This window comes from Lampetra planeri, chromosome 2, assembly GCF_965212315.1.
Source record: "Lampetra planeri chromosome 2, kcLamPlan1.2.h2, whole genome shotgun sequence".
In the NCBI taxonomy this organism is placed as follows: domain Eukaryota; kingdom Metazoa; phylum Chordata; class Hyperoartia; order Petromyzontiformes; family Petromyzontidae; genus Lampetra; species Lampetra planeri.
The window spans coordinates 1,121,440-1,141,718 of NC_136108.1; the positions used below are offsets into that span (position 1 = coordinate 1,121,440).

The window sequence follows — 20,279 nt, forward strand, 5'->3', positions numbered from 1 at the left end:
AGGAGTGGAAGGAGAGGGAGTATTGTAAGGACTGAAACAGAGCACTCTTTGCAAAAGTGGAGGTAGGCGCTTTTGTGCACTCCTCATGTCGGGAGCATGTGCGTCTGATGAATGGCGCTCCTAAGGAGAACGTAAATGCATCTCTTCTTCAGCCACACAGCGTGAGTGCGTTTGATCGTATCTGGGTGTTTAGCGATGCATTGTGCGCCGTGGAAATAGTGCTCTACACGGTTACATATTGGCGAAAGCTAAGTGTGGGGATTTCAGGAAAATTAATGGACAAATTAATGGGCATGTACTAATATATACACAAAGATAATCATAAGCCTCATTGTGGAGGATATAAGTAACGAAACAGATAAGCAGATGATACGCCTTCTTCATATATCTATCTCTCCGCGTAATCCTTTTATTTTTACACAACCCACGCATTTGGTGCTAAAGAAACTGTTTTGGACAAAATGTGAACCCGAACGTATTATTTTTAAATCCTATATTCTCTCAAACCCTCACGGCAGACTGCCGCCTCGTGCATTCAGGGAGCTGTTGGCCGAACCGGAGGATAAATGTTTTTGTGTATAGCATTACTTTAATAAAATGTTACATGTGCACAAAATTGTACATTGGATCCATTGCTGTGACGCCGTCTTAATTCGGAATTGGTGCGGCAGTTCATCCAAGGGACGTCATGCTGCTTGCGTCAGGAGCACTGTCACGAATCATTTTACTTTGCGTCCCTTTTGTTGTGGATAAAATTACCAATACTTTCTGTCTGCTGTAAAATTTTGTCTCTGAAACACCACGAACTGGGCAACATTTATAAATTACCTTCCAAACATCGATGCTAGCTCGACATTTTTTCTTTCTCTCTCCCTCTTCACATTTGTCAATCTTACATTTAACAATTTTTTGGGGTGATTTTTTTTTTTTACGAAAAAGCAGGCTCCGTGCATTTGTCTTGCGGAGAGAATGTATAAATTGTGCAGGAATGTAATTAAATGGGTTTGTGCTCCATAGCCAGAGGTATGGGAGGGGGGGAGGTGCACGAGAGTCCACGAGGAGATCCTTTCAAATTGCGTCTCCTCATTGTGGGCTGCTCAGGGCCGCGTCTCATTCCCTCTCCCAACGTTTTAATTTTGCGTCGTGGCCCGAGAATGGTGCTGGCGTAAGTCTCGCTGGGAATCCCACTTGCTAATCCTCCTTCCCTTCTCTCCCGCAACTCTCCTCGTCCCTCCCATCCCTAAATCCTCCTCTATCTCTTGAGCTTGCCCTTCTCGCAAGCTCATCCATTCTCTTTCTCGCAATCTCTCTGCTTCGCTGACGTGGCAATCGGTGTCGCCCAGATGTTTCTGTTTATCTCACGGCTGCGTACTTTGCGTTCCTGGGGAACAAAAACAATCGTGCACGCCATGAGCCAGCCGGGGGCTTAAGTGACACGCCATGAGCCAGCCGGGGGGCTTAAGTGACACGCCATGAGCCAGCCGGGGGGCTTAAGTGACACGCCATGAGCCAGCCGGGGGGCTTAAGTGACACGCCATGAGCCAGCCGGGGGGCTTAAGTGACACGCCATGAGCCAGCCGGGGGGCTTAAGTGACACGCCATGAGCCAGCCGGGGGGCTTAAGTGACACGACATGAGCCAGCCGGGGGGCTTAAGTGACACGCCATGAGCCAGCCGGGGGGCTTAAGTGACACGCCATGAGCCAGCCGGGGGGCTTAAGTGACACGCCATGAGCCAGCCGGGGGGCTTAAGTGACACGCCATGAGCCAGCCGGGGGGCTTAAGTGACACGCCATGAGCCAGCCGGGGGGCTTAAGTGACACGCCATGAGCCAGCCGGGGGGCTTAAGTGACACGCCATGAGCCAGCCGGGGGGCTTAAGTGACACGCCATGAGCCAGCCGGGGGGCTTAAGTGACACGCCATGAGCCAGCCGGGGGGCTTAAGTGACACGCCATGAGCCGGCCGGGGGGCTTAAGTGACACGCCAGTTCGGGCCTCTTAGGGCTATTGGGGGGGGGGGGGGGCTGCTGCGCCCAGCCCAATGCTGCGGGTGTCTTTTGGAGGTGGTGGGGAGAGTTCACCAACAATTTAATCACCACTTCAGTAATAAATAAGTATGCGACATTTCATTCCACTGCCGGACGAAGGCCTCCCCCGGACTACATTATTAAGACAACAATGTAACATCCTCATTGTTAAATATACTCCAAATTATACCGGGTAATGTGTCATCCCAGGTTTCGTTTTGTGAACACGTTACTCAAAGCTTGAGGGTACGAAGGAAAACTATGCCAAACTGTAAAGCCTACGTGTTAAACTGCAATTACAAACATCAAAGCCATGTGTCCGACAATCTCTGTTATAAAATTATTAAATGACAATTATGTGCACATGTAATAATGCAAATGATGGCAATGATCACAATACATTGTTCAGAAATTGCAGTCTTTGTCAATCGGGTTGATGTGGGGCACCAGCTCGAGTTGTCCTGTGAGACATTTAAGCGGTTTCCTCCACGAGATGTAATATCCTCACGTGCTCAACGGAGGGCAGCAGAGGCACAACGCAGACGCACTGATGCTGTCGCTTCTGGTGCGCGAACTCTGAATCTGCCTCCGCCGTACGAGCGCTCGCACACTGCTGTCAAAATCACGGTTCTTCTAACGCACGCACGGAGCCACCCCCAGACACCTTTAATATCGCGGGGGTGTACGTTACGGTCTGGCTCGCCCCGTCAACCCCCAAACACCCCCCGGTTCACGCTCGCTCGTGCGCTCTGACTCAACCCCCATCTATGCCGCCTCCCTCCTCCCCAACGCTTACCGATAAACGACCCTGGAGAGAAGAGCCGACCGCAGGTGTCAGAGAGCCGCGTTCTGCGCGGCATTCCGGCAATCGTGAACTGAGCAACACGGCCGATCAAATGACCAAATTAGCAAATGACCCCGAGCCCGCCGTGTCTCGACGACTGCCGGCCGGCACCAGTGGACGCACCTCGCAACCTTTTCCACCCCACGCCAAAGCCAGACCCGTTTTATTTATTTGTTATTATTATTACTACTACCACTACCGCCCTCCACACAAAGCAGCTGAGGATTGACGGGCAGGGGAGGGAGAGGATAGTTTGTGTTGGGTGTTTTTTTGCTTTCCACAAAACCCATAAACATTTACGTTGCGCCTCTCGCTCCATCTGCAGGCACTCCGCAGAGCCTTGTGATGTTAAGGGGGTGCAGGTGAAGCTGTGCGCTCGTTGTTCCCGAGTGTGGTCTCACGCGCTGTGGTGCGGTGGTGGCACCGATCCAACCCCCCCCCCCTCCAACGTGCACGTATGTATATGTGTGTGTTGAGCTTCTTTGGCACCGTGCGTAGCCAACCGTGCTAAATCGGAGCTGCGGGGGAAGGACAACAAACTAAACAACAACAACAACAACAAGCAGTTCTCGCACACGGCTCAATGTGTGTGCGTCATGAGTAGTGGAAGAATCGATTTTATTCGACGAGTGGGTCACAGCGTGCCCAGTAGGATGGATGGTGGCAGTGCACGTGAATGCGCAGGCTGGCACCACCGCTGGGCTCCTCAACTCGTCACTCTCTCGCAGTTTTTGTATTTATAGGTCGTTCTGAGGATGGACTTGTCCCACCATAGGAATGTAGAATTTCCATCACTAATACTGTGAAGTAAACAGGAGAGGAGTATGCCCGTTGGACTGAATATCTTTGTCTTTATTTTAACTGTAAATTGTGGCGTCTATATGTAATACTTTAAATAGATGTTTTAGAATTTCATCTTCTAAGGAAGTTTAAGAATCCCAAGCTTTCTGTATATATTCTTAACTTACTACATTTTTTTTGTTAGTTTTTCATTTAAAAGAAATTGTCCAGTAAATAAATAAATAATCACGTAACATATTAACTTTGTTTCCATAACTACTCTTGAGATATATTTGTTTAGTTTTTAGCCTGCCTTTTGTGGAAATGATTACGAATTGTGACCAGCACATCATTCCGCATTTATGCGTCCAGCATGGTTACCCTCTGGGTTGACTCAGCCTAAAGTATATTGTGTAATGTAGCAATCCCAGTGGTTGCGAGACAAAGTTGTGAACTGCAAACGCTTGCCAGCGAGACATCTGCTCCCCATGTGTTCCGCAAGGCATAATAGGTGCTCTCTGACAGCGCGATTCTCTGCAGTCTACACAAGCCAAAATTTCACGGGGTTTGTCTGTGTGTCTGTGTGTCTGTGTGTGTCTGTGTGTCTGTGTGTGTGCGTGTCTGTGTGTCTGTGTGTCTGTGTGTGTGCGTGTCTGTGTGTCTGTGTGTCTGTGTGTGTGCGTGTTCGCACTGCATTGTCTGGCACAGGATGGAAGAAACGGTCCAGGATTTGATGCGTGGGCAGAGTCGCGTGAACCCACCGGCCGGCAAGGCAACGGCCAATGGCTCTTCTGCCCAGGTACGGCGTGCCCACTCTTTGTTCACATTGACACAAGAATAATAATAACAGCAGCAGCAGCTGTCATTCACCACTAGATGACGGTGATGCCATTACAGAACTTTGTGCACTTTGAGGCTATCACTTGAAGTTTCTAAGGCTCACTGGGGAGGAATCATGGGAGGGTCCCCGAGGTGTTATGGGTTAACCAAATTAGATGACTGGCATAGGCAGCTCCTGTTCTCCCCACTGTGTTTTAGCCACCTGCTCGTTGTTGTGAGCGTTCCTCCTCTGCCCTCCGTTGTTACTAGAGGGCGACTGCCTCCAACTGCCCAGTAGCATCCTTCACGATCCTTCTCCATGAATGTACAGAAAGAAGACGCATATTCCCCGTGTAGCCTTAGCAGACCATTGGAGCAAGTGTTGTTCACGAGCGCCTATGATGGCTAGCACGGTAAACGAGAGGGTGGGTGGCCAGTACCACGCCAGTCCGCCTTTGTCTCCCCAGTGGCGATGTTTACATCGCATCAGGTATAATACTCATTTGAGGTAGAGTCGACCTAGGGGAGGCCCAGGATGGATTCAGATAATCGTCACTGGTGTTGGCCGTGAGCAGGAATGGAACGCGGGTCGCCGGGTTCATCGCACAGCATGGCGCTAACCAGTACACTCCCGTTCTCCACAGACATGCAGGCGCATGCACGCACACATCCACGCACACATGCATGCATGCATGCAGCAGTGGCTCGGAGAAAGCGAGTGTCAACACTGCCTGGAAAGAGCTAAAATTGATGAAAGGTGGTGGTTGGCGCTTGCCACGAGCTCCGGTTTGTTTGTTACCACGCTGAGAGTAGCATTCACGGTCACATTCCACGCTGATTTATCATCTTGAATGGATATATGCGCCATCAATATAATTATAAGGGCTTTGCCAAGTGTGCGCTGGGATGAATTCATGAGTAGCTGCAGGACAAGAAGTAGCTCTCATTTGTTTTGTTCCCCAGTGGTAAAATTCGCAGAAACATTTCATTCTACAATTATTTCCTGGTCCCCCGTGGCAGCAGGTGGTCATGCCCCTGTAAACACAAACTCGGTCAGGAGGAGATGGGTTTTTAGTAAGAATTTTTTTTTTTTAAATTATAATCCATTTGTCTATTGTCAGCGGACGTGCCATGAGATGAAGGCATTTCAATTAGGAACATTTTGCCGCAAGGAGTGGACCACTCTGTGTCAGAGAACAGGCATGGAAGAGGGCGCTTCAGTTGGCATCTTTGTCCACACTCGAAACTGTATTCGTTGTGGATGGATCACTTTATTAATGTTGTTATTTTCTGGAATAAGCCTAAATTAAGTGAAAACCAAACTTAATATGATGGGTTTTGTTTTGTGCAGTCATTGGTGACTAGGCTGAGACCATCAACTCACTACGCGTGAGAACCCGGTTTAATCTCTGGCAGCTGGCACTGGGAATTTGAATCCAGGATCTTCAGAGAGTGCCTCTGTCTCCTGAGCCACTAGCTCACCTACTTATTATCATTATTTCTTGAATTACTTCATAAATTGATATTGCCGTTTATGCATATTATCTTATCTGCTTAAATTCAATCAGTATTAGAGAATAAAGTGTCATTGGTTTAAGAATCCTAATTCAAGCAAATGCATTGTACTTTGGATTTAACTAATTATTATTACATGGGGTGGATTGAGCAGTACTTTGATTAACAAAATGGGTCACTGCAGCCCTGCCCAGACAGCTCATGTCACGAGTGGTAAAAGAAAGTAATTTAATAATTGAACGCACGGCATTTCTCCTTGGCCCCTGGTTATTTACTGTGCTCCGTCATTTTTATGAGACACATATTTACTGTCTCATCCAATCAGTAATGCTTCCTAACCCTGTGCTGAAAACACAAGCAAGCACGACACGCAATATTGTTAATCACTGCCAGGGTAATTGAAATAAATGAATAACAAACAAATTATTGAGCAAATGGATCAATGCGAGGGTTATATTTAACTTCACGTGGGCATGTCGTTTGGATACAGACGGATCATGGAGCCTAAGTATGTTGGAAGTAAAATGCATGCAGGGTTGTGATATGAATCACGCGGCTAGACTTACCGCATTAGGCAGTGGGCGTAAGTGAAACTTTTCCCACACCCAGATCGAGCCTTCAAACAAGCACGATCAGTGTTCAAGCCATTCCTCAATTTAAATCAAATGATTAATTTACCAATTACATTCGAAACTTCGTGAGATTAATTAATTAACACGTTCGATCATTAAGGAGTTGTTTATTAAAATTAATGTGATCGCAAGTACCAGACTTTGCTGAGCTAAAAAAAAATCCTGGCCGGCCCATTATTCCTTGCTAGCGTGGGACTCGCTTCGTCACTTCGGGCCCTCTCCACGGCGCTGAACGTGGGCACAAATAAAGACACGCGATGGGGCAGCCAAGAAACGAGATGTGATGCATTGACCAAGCTTAAAGAAAGCTCAAGCTTCATTAGGAGTGTGCATTATTATTTGGCAGGGCAGTTAATGGCCCTGCGAACTCTGCACTCCTCAATAATTTAGGACTCCGTGCCACCTGCACGCATCAATATTTAAATCTTAATTTCTTGCGTGCCTCTGGGGCTCCAGACCCACACCGGGTGCAGGGAATCAATCTGCGGTGGTGGCGGTGCCTCGGGGGCTCCAGCGGTGCCGCGCAGGCGTAACAGTTGGTATCTCGGCACAGACGTGCGGAACCCGTCGCCGCGAGCGGCCGCAGCACCATCCCTCGCTGTGATCGGTGCCGATCCTGCGAGGCCTTCGGCCGATCTTCCCCGGTACTGGAGGACCAGCGCCGCTCGCGCCGCTCTTCATGCAAATCCTCTCTGCCACGCGGGCATTTGGACGAGCGCTCTTAATATTTTCGGTTATTTCACGAGAGATTGTCTTTTATTGTACATGTGCACCACTTTTGATTAATGTAACATTTTTTGGGGATTTACTGTCGACTTTATTTATTGATTACGAACACATCCTGCAATTGGGTTCTTTGTTCAGTTTCACACGGACGCACCGGCGATCGGTGCTTCAAGGCTCCGACTCCGATGCCGCTCCCGTGGCCCACGTTTAGCACGGAGCCAGGGGGCGTGCGACACTGCTCCTGAGCGATTGTGCAATGGGAGTCGGGAGTCAGGAAGACGGATGACTCAATTACCCTCCGCGAGTTATTTGCATGCTGCTCCCACGGCACTTTCTAGGCCTGGCTGCAAGCTGCACGCAATTCTGAGCGCTGTATCTGGAACCCATAACTAGCTTCGCCTCGTTTAGGTGCTAACGCCTCAATGTACCAACGTATGGCGCCGGCAGAAATATTTAGTTCACAGCTTCAGCCATGATCAGTCTACTGCTGGATGCAGGCCACCTTCTCAGGCTGCCATTTTTAATGATCCTGCGCATGAGTTTATTTGTAAAAATATTTAAGATTATTTTTATTTCTTTTAAGCAACAAAGGGGTGCGATTGTGAGGTGGTTTCTCACTGTATTCTAAACTCGGTGGACTGAGTTCGAGTACCAGCCATGGCCATCATCGGCAGTGAGTGATTTCTGAACCAGTCCACCTCCAGTAATAATAATACATTTATGCTCTTTGGTTCTTTCGGTAAAGTCACGTAGGTATAAAATAAAATTAAACAGTGTTTTAAAACAGTTTGGCTCAGCAACAGACCATGCTTTCCCACCTGATGATGGACGCTTGTGTTGCGCCCGAAACGTCATGATTTATTTTATTTTCTACCTACGTGACTTTACCAAAAGAACCAAAGAGTATGGATTCCTGCAGTCACGAAAATTTCAAATCAAAATAATACATTTATATAGCACCTTTCTAGAAGGTGCTCAAGGCACTGCATGTCACAAATAAATAAATAGTTTGTTGGCCAAGGGGAAGACACACTCAGAAGTATTGGAGATAATTGAGAGAGGTGAAATCGAGGGAGAATAAATGTGTCTTCAGGCGAGGTTTAAGCTCCGCCGTGGTCTCCGAACTGCCCTGGGCAAAGCGTTCCCTTCACAAACCCCGAACCCGCAGTGGCCCCTGGGGTGAGGTGTGGCTACTCAACCCCGTGGCCAACATTGTGGGACAAAGGACTGCACGTCCTTGTAGTTTTACTGTGAAGCAATGTGAAAGTGAGGAATGTGAACAAATCCACGCGCTCTGTGTTTTGCAAGCAATAGATTCTGGTACGGAGAAGCAATGAATCTTAACATTTCCCACGGAAACCCTAAGAACATATCAACGTTTCCACCACGTTTGTCATTAGGTGAGTGTGTGTGTGTGTGGGTGCACTCGTGTGCGTGCGTTGGCACGTCTATGCTTGTGTGTGTGTGTGTGCTTGCAAGCAATATAAATTTCACATCCTATGCACTCTCCAGGAGAGAGATATTAATTAGAATGTAAATTGCTTAGCGTGTTAAAGCGTAACTGGCTTTATGGTGAATTACCATGGATGATGACCTTCTTGATGGGTGCTATGGAAGGGTCCTCGGAACGCTCAGTTGTTGCATGCATATTTAATACGACCGTGCCTGCTTCTATCCATCAAACAATGGGGGGGGGGGGGGTGCCAGAGGGGGGTGGGTGGGTGTAAGGTGGGGGGCGGCGGGGGGAAGGGCGGTACGCGGGTCTATTGGGAGCCCCGCAGGTGAGAGATGTGTGCATCTGTATACGATTATCGTGGATCGAAATATCTCTTATCCCTTGATGATGCTCGCGGTTTTTCCTTTCGTGAGATGTAAACCCTTCGTCGATGCTCCTTCGCCTGTCCGCACGCGCGCGTCGTCACCGGGGAGCGATCCCCGTGCAATCCGTCAGTGGCACTCGGGAATGAGTCGGCGTGTCGCGGGCACTGTCGAGCGTGCGAGCGAACGAGTCCGTACGTGCGTGCGTTCGATTGTGCGTGTGCACACGCCACGTGTGCCACTCAATCCCCCTGCTGTCCAGTTCGCTATCTGATCGCTTTTCCGCTTGTCCAGAATCGCTCGGCTGTTTTCAGCCACGTGTGTCGCCTAATGACTTAAGGAGCAGCGCATAAATTCTCGCCCGGCCCTCCGTAAATAAGCGGCGTCAGATGCGCGGTGAAGGAGCCGCTCGCGCTGTGGCCTCGTTCGTTGAAGCCTCCGGCGTGTTCTGTCTCCTCGCCAGGCCGTGCCCTGCTGATCAAGAGCTTTCTCTTTTAACCCGGCCCCGAGTCCGGACACGCCGGGGACCGTCCGCTACCCAACAAAGTGTCCCTTAGTTGACGAGTTTGCCGTTTATTCTGTGCCGTTTAACAACTACGTCGATAAACATGTTTTAATGTTCGTTCTTGTAATTTGAATTGGCGCCCCCCACTCCCCTGTTCCCTGCATACGTAGCCAGGCCAAACGTTTTCATTCGGTTGTGAGTTGAATTTTATCGAGGATGTCGGGGGTTAACATTCTCACTGTGTGAAATATCAAAGGATGTCACTGCTGATTTCATGCCTGTCAGGTAGATTGGACCACCGATTCTTTAAATAGTTTCTCTTTCAGCACCCTGTCGTGCAAGGGCATAGGTTGAACAATTGAACTGGACAAGGGGAATGCCTCCCACAGACTCGTTCCAGAATAATGGACAGCACTCTGCTCAAAGACCCGGTAATTTTGCCTCTATGATCGCCCGTCACCAATTGGAGCGCTGACCCTGCTTAGCTTTTGAGATCTGACAAAATCCGGCCTCAAAGTACTCTGTCAACAGCTTACTGGCGAACGTCGCCTTTGTACATGTACATTATGTGTTGTGCTGTGCCCTTTTTACAAGGGTCTGGCACTGTGACGCCAATCCAACAAAGGATGAACGCATTTCTCAGAGAACCAAAGTTGCGCAGTCTTGTGTTTTGGCTTGAGCCTGTCAGCGTAGTTATATTTTACTGCTGGTAGTCCAGAAGAAAGAAAACTAAAGTTACGTTAAGACCCTATCACGTTGCCTTCTTCCTGGCACCTGGTACGGGCCTGATTTTTAAGGAAATTGGCAGATATGAATTTTAAAAAGAGGCTTAAAACACTATTATGTCAACATTAATGCACGTTCATCCTATTGAGTGTTTGTGGCATGGCTGTTTTAAATGTGGTGGGGTTTATCCTTGACTATTCTCTCGGGGGCACATGAATAGAGTGCCATGGTGGCTAGGAGATGTTAACTGCCTTGCCTGTTACCAGAGGTGGGACAAAGTCATTGTTATGCAAGTCCAAGTCGAGTCGCAAGTCATCAAATTCATGACTCGAGTCTGACTCGAGTCCAAGTCACATGACTCGAGTCCACATCTCATAGGTGGGACAAAGTCATTGTTATGCAAGTCCAAGTCGAGTCGCAAGTCATCAAATTCATGACTCGAGTCTGACTCGAGTCCAAGTCACATGACTCGAGTCCACACCTCTGCCTGTTACGCAGGAGGAGGTCGTGTTTTCGATTCCCACCCTGACGCCTGTTGTATATTTGGAGTTTGCACATTCTCCCCGTGATCGTGTGGATTTTTCTCCTGGTCCTCATTTAGAAACGTACATTTAAGAGTATTTGGCTGCTATAAATGTCCACGTGCCAAGCCACGTCGATGAGCTATCATTTGTGGCCAGGTTGTTTCTGAGCTATATAGCTCAGTGGGCCTTACGTGGTAAAATAAAAAAAATATTTAACGCAAGGCACAATTTACGCTGCGCGCGTGTGCGCGTTATGGTTTGGGTGTAATTTACTTGCTTACACTTGGTGCAAAGAGGCTGATCAAGTAAAGATGAAGTAAATGTGATCTCAACTGTAGGATTCCACTTGAATGAAATCTTAACGGAACAGTTGGCAGACAACAAACGGAAAAGACTTTGGCACTGTAAACAATTAACTTTGTCGCATGATGCGCAGAGCAGATAAAATATTGTACGGTACAAAGACTTCCGTATAGCCTCATAACAGCTGATGGTACAAGTGCCTGTTAGCGAGCACCTATTAAGGCCGGCTCGGCGCACGTCGAGGTGGCTGGCCAGCACCACATTGCTGTGTTTACGCACCGCACCAGGTACGACTTGCCGAGATAACCCTGACACCCGCTGCCCATTAGGACGTGATTTCGGGCCCGGATTACACGCCGCCTCCGCGGAGCGCCGACGCCGTCATCCCGGAGCTGCAGACGAGCGGCGTGGTGGGCGACGCAGGCTTCGAGGAGGAGAGGAAGAAGATCCGTGCCCTCTTGGAACGCCTGCAGAGCCTCGAGGTAACAACGCCTCTGAAGATTACGAACGCCGCGCCAACCCACAGCCCCCGCCCCCCCAGAGCCCTGTGCCACCCACTCCACCACTCCACTCGCTGCGCCACCACCACCACCACCACCCCCACGCCTCCCACGCCAGGAAGCTCCGCTCAACAAAAGATCAATTACAATGCAGGCCTTGTACTTGTTGCTGCTTGACTGGCTGGCTTGGGTTTCTCAGACGGGCAATTTTGCTTAATAAATGTTCGCTTCTGGCCATCATCAGACAAGGTGAAAGACCACGTGTTGAGAATTGTATGTTGTCCATGTGTTTCACATTATGTGTGTATGACCCCCTGTACACATACGTAAGCTCCAATTGTTGCCACTTTGCAGATCAAATGTGGGGTTGAGTAAAATAGATCGGGCAAAAAGTGGGGGTTTTTGACTCCTGCCCTCCCTGTTTTTTTTCGTCTGGAAGTCTGGCGTATCAAGCGACTTTTCATTTTGTTTGTGCGAGAGGGTTTTTAAACGCACACGCGCTCGACGTGTAGACTCGAACGTGGTCGTTGCCGTTGTGTGTACAGCGTTACTGACACCACCACTGCCGTCTTGATTCATGCCGCACGAGTCACAACTCGAATGTCAGCGCGCCACCTCCGGGAGACAGATTTTATCGGTGTAACAAACAAAAAAGGTAATTTCCAGGAACATTAATGCGTTCAATTTAAAACAGTGGAAATAACTTTTGCCACTTATCATGAGAACATATCACGTGAATAATAATGACGAATCAATTAATCAATAATTCTCAACTAATCGCACGTGTAATTGGAATCGGTGTTTTTCTGTTCATATTAAATGTCTTAAAACCTAAGCACAAATAACTCACTACCTTTGGTTTATGCATATAAACCACAATCCAGGCCCTTGATTTACATCTAAGATTTTTTGTTAACAGTTATCGTCAATAATGCAATGATCAAACATTACAATTTTCAACAGATACTTCACAGCACAAGACTATTGTGTATTCACCCAATTTAAAATACACTTTTAAAATTGCATGAAGCCGTGAGTGAAATTCTTTACAAGTCGTTTATATTTCGTAGGGTGAGCGTCAGCTTTACGAGCAGCAGATGTTGAGGTTGCTGTCGTACAACTTGACTCTTGCCAGAGCTGCCTCCTCGTCTGTGGTGAAACTGCCACGAGGTAGTGTGTGCGGCGGTGTGTATGGCAGCGTGTATTTTAGTGATAACCCATCACTGGCTTTGCTCTGGAAATAATTTTCCCATGGAAACACGCACGCACGCACGTATACATCCATGCCGAGATACCATGGATGCACACGCCTGCTCACGACTCGGAACGAGATCTCCAGATTGACAAGATTATAATCATGCACATTTGAAATATTGAAAGCAGCGCATATATATAAAGCGTATTCATTGCCCTACGCCGACACCACAAACATCAACAGGAAACGTAAACTTATTGGTGGTGCTTTGACACCCTCCATTTTGGCAATTCAATATCTTCTACATAATTGCTGTGCATGTCGCTTGGCTGCAGAGTGGACTTGAGGGGCGTTTGCTGGCGTTTAATCAGAGGGAGATGGTCTAGACCAGTGACGTGCGGTGAGGTCAATGGCTGGGGAGACACTGGCTGGTGTCAGAGCCAGATTCACACACGAAGGGGGGCGTGGCCTCGTTTAGGGGGCGTGGCCTCGCCGAGAGAGGCGTGTGCCTCACGGAGGGGGCGTGGCCTCGTCGAGGGGGGCGTGTTAGACACGTCCCCCTCAGTGAAGCAGATGTCATAGCTGCCTCCCCTGGTGCTTTTTCATTGCAGTTTCATGACGAGACCAGCGAGCCTAAATATATTTATACACATACGTGAAATAAGTTACCTGGAGTATGGAAGGCGAGGACATGAAATGAAGGAGTCTAGAAACATTACATTGGTGACATACTGAGACAGTAACAGGCACGCGCTAATTGCCCGCGCTCCACCCAGCTACTGAGGGGTTGCGCAATCAGAGGGGAGGCTGAGCTCGTTGCTGCCTCACCTTTCGTCTCTTCCTGTATTTGTAGCGGAGCTCCGCAAATTTGGCGATTTTGACTATAAAAATTACTGGAATCGTACAAAAATTACATTTATAACACAGATCAGTGGAAAAATCTTTATATTTATTTAATTTGATTGTTCTTTTTTTATACTTTTCGTAACAGCTGTTTTCATTGGAGTATGACAGGTGAGGCTCTGCCTCCCCTGCCTCCCCTGACCACACGTCCCTGGCCTAGACCCCATATCCTGCGCACATTTCTTCCACAATAAATCATTGAGTCCACTTATCAGCGTTAAGGGCAAGTGCCCTTATCAGCACAGGACATTGTTGGTAATGGAAATGTTTCAAAAGTTCTGACCAAGAAGCATGTGCGAGATGTCAAGTGCTGTCAGTTTTTATATTTTCAAACAATGGGCCGTTTATCGGCTGTTGCCTGCTCTGAAAATTTCACGTGACAAATGAGACAGGTTCATGAGCCCGAGTGAAAGAATAACAGCAGCAGCTGCTTGCGGGAAGCACTTTGACATCCACTTAGATGTTTCTGGTGGCTTTTATTACCTAAACATTTTTTTCATTGCTGGAATTGGCCCTCGCGAGCCACCCATGAGATTTCACTCCAGCGCCAAGCCGACGCACGCCGCTGCATCTGGCCCATGATTTCCCTGCAGTCTGTGACCATCTGCAATTAACTCGTTATGGGATACGTGGTACAACGTGTGACTTTGTCGCTTAACTCGGGCTATTTGTTCATGTGCTCTTTCCCACTTGCTTAACATGACATTGAGTGAAAGCTGATGCTTCCTGGAACATCGTAAAATGCACAATTTGGAAATGCAACCGATTCCGCACGGCGGATTCTTCAAATGTGTTTGACGGCGTGCGATGCGGTTGAGCACGCGTTTCTGCTGACTGCTGCAAAAGTTAATCTTCTTTTGAGTTTGTGAAAATTATTGAGTGATTATCTATTTTTAAGCCATATTTTGCACAAGGCATGGAATGGCGACGCAGGTGGTTAACACACTGCCCTATGAACCAAGCGATCTGAATACAAACGATCTGAGTTTGATTCCCAGCCAGGCATGGCTAACATAAGTTGCAAGCGATGTCTGAATGGGCCGTTGTCTCGCTATTTTGCGAGCTAGTGCGATGAAGTATGGGACCTCCATCCAGCAGGGGATGAAGTATGAGACCTCCATCCAGCAGGGGATTGATAAAGAGTTGTAATTTAACTTTTTCACAACCATACCTCAGCATATGCTTTTAACGTTTTCCAGATGGCTATTTTCAACGAGTGTAATTATGTGAGGTTTCGCATCTTTTTATAAATAAAATGTTTTAACACGTAGGCTCTCATGACCAATATCCATAATAGAGGTTTTTTTTTGGGTTAGATTACATAAATATTAATGTGTCGTTAAATCCGCCACCACCCGACACACTCGACTAGTAAGGTTTGTCACGTAAACAGAACATGCCAGAACACCATTGTATTGGAGAGTAAACCCACAACATTTACAATTCCAGTATGGCGTTTTGGCAGAAATTACAACTAGCATCATCAGGCGACAGCCATATTTGTGGAGAAATCCTCCTCTTTCATTCTTGAACAGAGGGATAAATGTGATGTCGTCACCTCTGAGCCAATTAGGTGCGAAGGCCAAAGAGGGTGGGGGTGGGGGCTAGTGTAGGCATCTAAATTACAATGGATATCCATTACCGGTTAGGTTATATAACTAAACATCCCTGCTGCGATGTGACCAGGAGATGGCAGTACATTGTGGGTTAATGAATCTATCTGTGCGATGCCCTTGTGTGCGAGAGATTTCTCCGAGTGCTCCGGTTTTTTTTTTCCGCACGTGAAGCCACGCATTTAATGAAGAGAATTAGCCGGACAACCCAATGCAGGGCCCTCTTGAAAAAGAGTGCGGGGGGCTTAATGTGATTATCGCTGGAATTACAATGCAGTGGTGGTAGCAGCATTAGTAAGTCTGACCTTTGAGGTTTTAATCATATTGACACTGACAGCCATGACGACATGAATACCAACAACTCAACACGTTCATCAACAACCCTGTGGCCTCAAAAGTAAAACTATGGAATCGGCAACGTTTCAGGCAATGGCCATTCTTTATGTGAATACACACTCTCTCAGTATATACTTTCCATCAATATATATGATTTATTTAGAAACTCATTTACCAGAAAAAGAAATGTTGTGTGATTTAATCTCTAATTTTCACGGTGTGAAAAATGAAACAACAGAATCACAAATTACACGACACAACGTAGATGACTACAGTATTTAAAACTCTGAAATGTCTGCAGTCATGCAAGCTTTAAGTCAAGATTTATGTCTGATACAGTTAATTTGGCTAACTTGGCAATAAAACATTTGCACCTCACTGCATTGCAGATGTGAGCAGGTCTGTCGTTCCATGCATGAGTATCTGTGTATGTGAAGGCAAGCTTTCCAGCGTTCATCTCAATTGAAGGTCCTTCGATTGAGACCTCGTTCTGTGATACGAAGAGGCAAGTGTTTCGTGTGCATTCCCCGATTGCTCCTCTGCATGAGTCGACGGGGGGTGTCTGGTGAGTTTGTCTGCAAACCAAAGCTGTTATCAGTCAGAATGTCTCGTGCAAAGGAGCAGAGCAGGCTAAAACTGAAGTCCACAGAGCACAGACACAGGGCCAGGCTCGGAACCAGGCTCGGGACCAGGTTCAGATACAGACTCAACGAGTCGGAATCAGGCTCCTAACCAGGTTTAGAACTAGACTCAATACTACTCGGAACCATCAGAAACAAACGCAAGCCATAAAGTGATTAAAACTAGAGTGCACATTTGTGTCAAACACCAATATGCCCAGAGGGAAAGTGAAAATGCTAAGACACGCTTTGGGATTTTGTAAGCGCAGATTTGAAGTGCCAATTTTTTTTTTATATTTCGTACAAAAAGAGCGATCGCTCAGAGCTGCATTTCCTCCGTTTGGAGTTTGCACCATGGACGGTACAGCAGAGAGCAGTGTTGCACAGCCCAGGACAACACTTTGACCTTAGCGGGAGGAGATGTGTTTGCTCTACTGCCACGGCTGATGAACGATATTGAAGCAAGCCACTTACATGCATGGATGATGTCTGCAAGATATATCTTAGCAATAGATAATGAATCTGGAGACCACATGGCCCCGTGGTAGTTTAGACTATTAAATAGAAAAATGGTTACATTTTTATCCCGAATTGGTAGAACTGCACTTTATTATTTTTTATTTATTACGAAATATAAAATAATTACTATTCCCCGAGGCTGCGCCACATGAATGGATTGCCTTCATTAATTTTTCTCGCGTTTTATGAGCCCCTTTCTAAACAATGTGTTGTGCGAGTGTTGCTGTGCAGAGCGTCATGTGTGGGGTGATGATGTGCCCTGAAGATGGGCTATCAGATGTAAAGAAAAAATGTGTTAAAATGCGTAGCTTCGTAAAATAAGCCCATGACACATTAACTAACGGCAATCATTATTACGAACGTTAATTTCATGTGAACATTTCAAGGAATATTTTCCGCGATTAAATTAATTATTTGCGCAATTTCGTGGATTTTCAAAGCAAAGATTTCTATAATTTCGGAGACTGAGCAACGACACCGAAGAAAAGTGGCATGGTGCCTGATCGTGTTCGCAGTTTCCTGATGCTTTATAAGACACGTGTTCATTACGGCATAATTAAACGGCTTGTATACATATCCCTGCATCTTTAAGCAAGTAAAGTGTAAAAAACGCTCTCAAGTATCGCTTGCTTAGACCAGATAACAAGATTGTAATCCACGAGGTGCTGAGACCACTAATCATGCTTTAATATGTTCCTTCCTTTTAATTACCACAGTGTGAAAGTCACAGAAATCCTCTGAGGATTCTCGCTCCATTTTTTTTCCCACAGTGATATTCTTTTCGCAAATATAATTACTTTGTCAGTATCATCGGATTTCCACCGCCGATTAAACATCAGTTTGGTAGGGCACAAAAGTGTCCCTGCAGCAAATGGTAACGCAATTTTTGTTCCGTAAGTATGCGGAGCTGAGGCTGTAGGTTGCATTATACTATCTGGCGTACGAAGTGAATTCCATTGACTGCCGAATTAGACAGAGAGCAAAGAAATGAGATTTCTTCACAGACAAAAGACGCCGTTTCAAATAGGGTTAGAATTGAGCTGCCAAGCTCTCAGGCATACCCACTGAAATGAAGATATTCCTCAAATATGTATAAGTAAAAAATAATCCAGTAAAATGGGGGCTAAACATTGTGCGTGAACAATATCATGCTAATTGGCAGAAGTGGTTATTGAATGGTTCGTCCAGACTCTTCCATAAGCGTCACGCTATTGTCTTGGATTTTTCCCTTACCTATCATTACAAAAACCTCCTCAGCATCTTTTCTTTAAAATTGAAGGCCAGTGTTCCGTGCACACGCACACACGAACGCGCGCATACATTCTTTTTCATGCTGTTACATTGTTCCTGCCATGTTTGATCATGGCTATAGAAGATTTCAAAGCAGATTTGCCCACAAGCTCAAAGGTCTTCTGTTGGCAATGTTTCCGTGCATTAACTTGCACGCAATGTGTACACGCGTGTGTGCGTACGCGTAGTGATTGTTGATTGAGTTGGTACCACAATCTGCTTGATTTTCGACGGATAATTATTTTCTTTCAGGTAGCGTTCTGGTTTGAAGCTGCTTCAAATTATACGGGTTTTGTCTTTACGTTTCAAATGCAGTCTGATAAACCATCACTCTTCCTGGAATTCATATTTATGGCCGTGAGAAGTTTGCCAAATTTTATTTAAGTGCACGGTGGCGCAAAGCGACGTCACGGAACTTCTTTCACACCATACGTAGCCAACCGTATTAATTGGAGGTGCGAGTGATGTCAGAAGGAGGACGGCCCACCCCCCACCCCCGTTGACAACCCACACCAGCCAGCCGTGGTGACGTATGGACAAACAACCCCCTTTACTGATTCAAAGCCGCCGATTAAAAATGCACCTAGCTTCAAGAGTGGCATTGCTAAGATATGGCTTTAAAATGGTATTTTATATATATGTCGTTTAGAAAAACAAACTGTTTAAGTATTTAAATTATGTCGCACATGGTTCAGAGAATTAGTGTGAAAATACAATGAACATTTTGAATAAAAAATATATAAAATTAGTGAGAATTATTTTTTACTGTCACTGAGAAGAAAGGGAACATTTTAAGTATGGCTTTCATATATAGCTAGCACTTGTCATAACAATAACTTTCATTGAGATTTATTTTTTTTCCTTCAAAGCTGTTAAGTTTTACGAGAAGGTAAATGTGATTAAAAAAAAAGTTTCGTATAAACTCATTTCATGTGTGAGGGAGTAGTGCAGGAGTGATGGCTGCTCTGTTCACTGGTCCATGGAAGCTCAAACCCGAGTTTGATTCTCAGCCACGGCAAACATCACCAGCAGGCCATGTACGTATGTGGAACTTCTTTCACACCATACGTCGCCAACCGTATTCATCGAAAGTGCAAGTGATGTCAGAAGGAGGACGCCCCCCCCCCCCCCCCCGTAACAACCCACACCAGCCAGCCGTAGTGACTGAAAGGCATCTCTTAACAAGGGGCAGTAAAAAATATATACAATTTATGGAAATATATATTAAAACAAATCTACCGTGAATAAAGCGCCTACATTTATTGAATACCGATTATAAGTAACAAAGTAGTTGGTCCACAATGGACAACTTTTGAATTCAGATACAAAAAGGCAGATGTTTAAATATCAGATGTGTGCAGGCATTGGGCTCTCTTTACAGAGTCCTGCAAATGAGTGCACGGTTCGTGAGCAGGAAGTGAAACATTGCTCATTAAACACCGTTACGAAAATAAACACGGCAAGGTCACCGCCAAAAGCTACACGCGTGTGTTCAACCAGGAAATCTGCACACGTGCGCTTACACCTCAAACACAGAGCCTTTTTTAAAGAGCTGAGCACCGATGGGGTCTAATTCAACGGAGCGCCTTGGATTTTCTCACCTTTGATTGGTTATAAAGAGTGGAATTTTCATTTCATCATTCCGTTCCTTGCGCGGAGCGGAAATGATTTATTTCTACACGCTATGTATCGTCTTTTTCTTTTTTGCGGAGCGCGATATTTAAAATGCAGTCTTAATGAGACTGCTTGTCACCGTGTAACAAATGACGTAATTTTATTTGAATAAACAAACAGGCTCGGCAATCAAACAAACCGAATAGGTATTGCGCTTGGATGTATGGATGACAAAATACTTACAGCAGCCACTGGCCTCATTAGGGTCGGCGGAGGAGAGTGCAGTCTGGACAGAGCAAGAGGCCCTGGCGTGATGAGGTGGGGGTAGAGAGAGGAATGAAGAGGTGATGGTAACGATGAGGATGGATAAGGTCACGTGAGGAAGGAGGAGCAATTGCTGGGCTGGAAGTTCCATTTTATGTTGACGAGAACTCGGTAGACCAGGCTGACTCTCACTCGCAGGAGTGACCTG

The 20,279-nt window shown here is 46.5% G+C and overlaps 1 protein-coding gene across 1 annotated transcript in view; it reads left to right on the forward strand.

The window, feature by feature from the left end:
- The window catches only part of NCKAP5 (NCK associated protein 5), a 259,865-nt gene that overhangs the window by 171,600 nt on the left and 67,986 nt on the right, over positions 1–20,279 (forward strand). Inside the window, exons 6-7 of the mRNA XM_078603791.1 lie at positions 4,358–4,448; positions 11,547–11,699. Of these exons, the coding sequence (XP_078459917.1) occupies positions 4,358–4,448; positions 11,547–11,699 (244 nt within the window). The remainder of the gene's footprint in view (positions 1–4,357; positions 4,449–11,546; positions 11,700–20,279) is intronic.